The sequence below is a fragment of the Octodon degus genome, unplaced genomic scaffold (genome assembly GCF_000260255.1).
Source record: "Octodon degus isolate 3935 unplaced genomic scaffold, OctDeg1.0 scaffold00027, whole genome shotgun sequence".
NCBI classification, from domain to species: Eukaryota; Metazoa; Chordata; class Mammalia; order Rodentia; family Octodontidae; genus Octodon; species Octodon degus.
Window position 1 is genome coordinate 16,814,746 of NW_004524603.1, and position 5,394 is coordinate 16,820,139.

A 5,394-nucleotide genomic window follows, 5' to 3' on the forward strand; every position below is an offset into this window, starting at 1 on the left:
GTATGCATGCACAAAGCTTGCGTTCTGATGGATAAGACGGTGTACTGGTAACTGCTCTCAGGCACTGCCTTGCATTCCGGTCAGTGCCAACCACATACAAGGCTTGTTGTGTGTGAACAGCATGCCCTAGGAAGACTGCAAACAATGAAATCACCAGGTGACAGTTTCTCAGCTCGCACACTCCAGAGGGCAGAGAAGCAGGCCTTGAGGGTGCTGTTTGCCTCAGGCCACTGCTGGGATCCTCGAAGGTGCTTCTTACTCACTAGAATGGCTCTTCTAAGACCTCTTGGCAAGGTTTTCCTTAAATTTTCCATAAGGCAGCACAGTTCATATTTTTTAAAGGGCTGATAAGTTTGCTTTTTTACCAGTGTGGATACACCCTTGTAACCTCAGCTAGGGAGAGCATACCTGCACCTTTCTGGACAGCAGAAACTAGAAGGGCTGTTGCTTTTCTTGTCACCACCTTGATTGGGTTGCAGTATTTCTGAATATGTCCTGCAGTCCATCCAGTCCCTGTCTCAGTTGTTTATCTGTGTCACAGCTGTTTGGGGCATCCTTGTGCTTCAGGAACATTCTTTCCCATTATTCTTATGAATCCAGCCGAGCTCTAATGCCACTGTTCCTCCCTGGAGACTCTGCTGTGAGTCTGTCCTTTGTTTTCTAGCCAGACCTGGATGCCCTCAGTTCACTTACCCCATCCTAGTAGCTTGTCATAGAATTGTGTGGTACATAATGACATTCCGGGGGATCCTGTACAGCTAGATATGTAGTATTAGGCACACGTAGGCTTTTGCTAAGTCCAAAGTCCAGTCTGTGAGCACCACACACTCACCTAATAATGCATCTCTCAGAATGTACCCCATCTTTAAATGATGCATGACTGTAGTAGTGCTATAAATGTCATCCCTAGCAAAACCCTTTCTGTCCTCTCCTGGGCTCAGTTATACATCCACAAAGCTCCTGAAGTAATTTGTGTTGTGTCTGGTGTACAGTGATTGAAAGTAGAAAGCTGATGTAGCAAAATGAATTGAGAAGCAGCGTCCACGGGCGATGTGCAGGGAAAGACCTTGCATGGTACTGTTTTGCCCCCACTCCAGAGGAGACACAGATGCTGTTTGTTTCTTTTAAAAAATATTTCTAAGCCCACACTTGCAGCACATAGGGCTCACATTCCTTGTGCAGAACTGGTGCATGCACGTGAATGTATCTTAGTTCTTTTTATAGCCCCTTCCCCTTCCCCTCCTCCATCCCTTGAACCCCTTCCCATTTGGAAGTGATCTGTCTCCCTAGTTTCTATTATCTACTGTTTATTTTGCACTTTGATTTATTTATGCTTTGAGTTTTTCATAAAACAAGGACCAGGCAATGTTTAAGCTTGTGTGTCTGATTTATTTCCCTTAACATTATGGTTTCAAGGGAAATCCAAGTATAAAATACAGATAAGACAGGGCCAGTCTTTTCAGTCCAAAACAGACTTTATTTTACACAAGGAGTATTTTAAACAATTTGTTCCTGAAGGTATTTATTTTTTAAATGCGGGCTGGAGAGATGGCTCAGTGGTCTAAAGCACCTACTTGGAAAAAACTAAGCTAAGCAAAGCACAGGTACCACGGTTCGATCCCCCAGCACCACATGCCAGCCAGCCGCGCCCCCTGGTGGGCTGAGCTGGCCACACACACACACACACTAAATAAATGTTAAAAAATATATATATATATTTTTTAAATGGAATTGCTTTGATCAGGGTCAATGTCAAACATCAACCACAGTAGAGAGGGTTATATGATAACCTATGTAGCTAACTTACAACTTCAGGGCCAGCCAAATAGCTCAGTGGATTAAAGCACCTGCAAGCAGGCATAGGCACTGGGGGTGGGAGTTCGATCCCCCGGGGCATGCTGAGATGGCCATTTAGACTGGGCATGGTGGTGCGCGCCTCTAATCCCAGCCCTTGGGAGGCTATAAACAGGTGGATCACTATGAGTCCAATCTAGTAGTGAGACCCTGAACACCCTGTAGACCCTTTCCTAAAAAAATTAAAAAAAAAAAAAAAACCAAAATAAAACAAAACTAAAAAACTCACAACTTCAACTACTGTCAATGTTTTATCATCTTGTTTCATCTAGTCTATCAACTCAATTTTTTTCTTTGCTGGGATGTTTATGTGCATTCCACATGTGTGTAATTTCTCTAAAAATTTTAGGTGTCTTTAATAGGTAAGGAGTGTAAAAGTTGTTGCTCAATATCCTTAAGCCACCTAAGAAAAGTGGCAGTAATTCCTTTTGCTCATCTTATATCTAGTTCATGCTGTTTTTTTATTGTCTTAAGAATGACTTTTCAGAGTTAACTTATTCCAGTATCTAAATAGGTCTGTGCATTGCCTTTGATCTGTTTCTTCGAAGGGCTTTTTTTTTTTTTTTTTTATGACCAGCTCAGCCCTCCCTGTGAGTGGGCTGGCGTGGCATGTGGTGCGGAGGGTTGAACCTCGGTCCCTGCACATTTGCGTAAACAAGCGCTTTAGATCACTGAGCTATCTCACTGCCCTCTTCCACTTTTTATGTACTACTTTCCTTCCTCCACTTTTTTCATATGATTTGTTGCTATTTTTTATAAGTTGCCAAATGATTTAACCTACAGCATTTCCCAGGTTCAAAATGAGCATACTTTTATCTTTGTTGGGTCATTTAATGGATAATTCCCATAAATGATGATAGAATTTGGAAAAACTGATTCTATTCAGTTTTTGGTCAAGAATACTTTGTGAAGGAAGCACTTCCAATGACATCTTCTTAAGAAGATACGGGACATCCAGTTGTCGTAGGTGTTCATGACGCAGATTAAGGCGTGGCTTCAGTCATTCCAGTGTGTGAACCTTCCCGTCCTCATCTCATGTCACTTATTGGTCACAGTATCTACTGCTGATGACTGTTTAGGTTCAATGTGTTACTAAGTATTACCAAATGGTGGTTTTCTAATTCTCTTGTCATTATTAGTTGCAATTCATATAAAAAGAATTTTTCCTCATATATAGCTACCATGAAATTATAGTTCACACCATACAAGAAAAGGCAATTTCTTCCATCCATATCCCTACTAAAATGTCTTATTGTTCCACAAAGCAGATAAAAAACACACTTGCTACATGTTTAGCACCTCTGCAAATTAAGCTGAAAGATAAGCATCCGTGTCTATGAGGGGTTATTGCTTTTTAATTTATTTATTTTTGTATTTGGTACAGGGTCTCACTACGCAGCTTGGGCTCGTAGTGATCCTCCTGTTTTCAGCCTCCCCAGCTCTAGGATTGCAGGTGTGCACCACCACGCCCAGACTCACTCACCGGCTCAGCAAGCCCCAGGGGCAGGGCCAGCATAGCATGTGGGACCGGGAATCGAACCCTGGTCCCTGCACTTGCCAAAGCAGGCGCTTAGTCCAAGTTATTGTATTATTTAAAAGCATGACTACTGGCACATCAGTACCAGCAAGATGCAAGGGAGTGGCCCAGAGACAAATACAGAACTAAGTACTGGGTTTTTCAGGCTCGCTGGGCAGAGGTCAAGGGTGGGAAGTTGCATGGGCATATGGGACAGGGAGCAATTGAAATGTCTTTCTCTGCAGTCCTCCGAGGGTGCAGTGCTCCGCTTCTAGTCATCAGCCTGCTCAGACCCTGCCCAAGGCTGTGGCCTCAACGTTTGCTCCTCAGAGTGAGGGTCACTCTCTCTCTTCGAATGGATACAAGGTACTTGATTTTTTTTTTTTTTTACTCCATTAGTGTGGGAATCCTTTAACATTGGGAAAAAGTACCCTGATAGAAATGTTTGTTTGCTGGAATGAATGAAATGTTTCCGGGCGTTCAAAGGCAGTGATAATTGCCTTTGATTAGGGTTCATTTGCACCTGGCCATACCTGGGCAGCTCCTCAGCATGACCCTGGGGGGCAGATGCCTGTGCCTGGGTCTCATGGGTGAGAGTATAAGTGATGTGGCTCACTGTGCTCGCTTTATCTCTGGCCCCAGTTTCATTTCCACATCTCACTGATTTCTGTGTGGATCAATCTGCTTAGGCTCCTTGGGGACATCTGGTTCCTCCGCCACTGCGCTGGTTTTGGACCTTTAGGCCAGAAGCTTGTTGGATCACTCTACTCAGTTGACAGGGCCGGGGGCCTGCCTTTTCATAGTGCCTTGTTAGCTTTACTTTAGCTTATGTGGGCAGGCACGATGCATGCTGGGCTCATTACTGGCACAAATGGGCAGCTGTGGACACCTGCTGCCTGAGAACTGGCAGTGATGTCCATGGCGCAGGGGGCCCATCCACGTGGCATGCTCTCAGTGTTTCCTGTTTCTGACTTATATATTTTTAATTTTTTTTAGTTGCTGGATCTCAGTAATGAGTCTGTAGAATACGTCAACATAAGGGATCGTTTCAAAGAGTCTATGAAAAATTTCAAGATCGAAAAGATAAAGAAGATCCATAATCTAGAGCTCTTGAATTTGTTTGAAAGGTTGGTGACCACACTATCTCATCCCCTTACATAATATTAGGGAAGATCATTTTGATCATTCAATTTCTACCCCTTAATTGTGTCCATAAGTTCATTACTTTCCAGTGGTGGTTTTAAATTTTCCATTTTGAAAGTGGATGGAAGAAAATTTTAAGATGATTAAACTTTAGTTGGGATCAGTGTTATCAACTAGGATGGGAGAGGACTATTCTTGGTGTTAAGTCTCACATTTCCTATATTAGGAGGCGACTGATGATGACAGAGAAAAAGGAAAGACTCCTATTTTATGCAACAAGCTCTGCCCACGTGGATTCCATCTGTGCGAATAATTTTGTCTGGACCTCACATGGCACTCAGGGCAGCAGATATGGAAGAGGTCTGTATGTGCGTCTATCAAAGGTGTATGTAATCACTCTGTATTCACAGCACACCCAGGATTCAGTAGTCATAGAGAGATAAGCTCGCAGCAACATAAATGCCAAAATTAGAAGGGCCCAGCTGACTTGGGGCTCAGGAGCTGGACCTGAGTGTGGCTCCTGTCTTTAGCTTTCAGACTGTGCTACCTGTTGGTGACATTACCTGCCATTGCCGTTCAGTGGCAATGGTGCCGCCTGACCTAATCTGTGCTGTTGGAGGCCTCTCCCGTCTCAGCCACATGGGGCCACCCCGGGACTTGCTTACTCACAAGTCTGCCCACACATAATCTATGCACCTGTTTCTTTTTGCTCTGAAACTCCTGAAAATACAAGGCAGAACTGTTTGCATCTAGAAAGTAAATAGTAGTTTAGTGGGTCCAAGTCACCAGTAAGATTAAATTTATATACATTCTCAAAAGTCAAGAAATTAGTCATGCACTCTCTCTCTCTCTCTCTCTCTCTCTCTCTCTCTCTCTCTCTC

General features: G+C 43.5%; 1 protein-coding gene across 2 annotated transcripts in view; it reads left to right on the plus strand.

The window, feature by feature from the left end:
• The window catches only part of Zc3hav1 (zinc finger CCCH-type containing, antiviral 1), a 66,624-nt gene that overhangs the window by 55,747 nt on the left and 5,483 nt on the right, over positions 1-5,394 (plus strand). For both annotated transcript variants that reach the window (XM_023712867.1, XM_023712868.1), the window contains 3 exons: positions 3,616-3,736; positions 4,367-4,497; positions 4,740-4,873. In XM_023712867.1, coding sequence (XP_023568635.1) covers positions 3,616-3,736; positions 4,367-4,497; positions 4,740-4,873 — 386 coding nt within the window. The remainder of the gene's footprint in view (positions 1-3,615; positions 3,737-4,366; positions 4,498-4,739; positions 4,874-5,394) is intronic.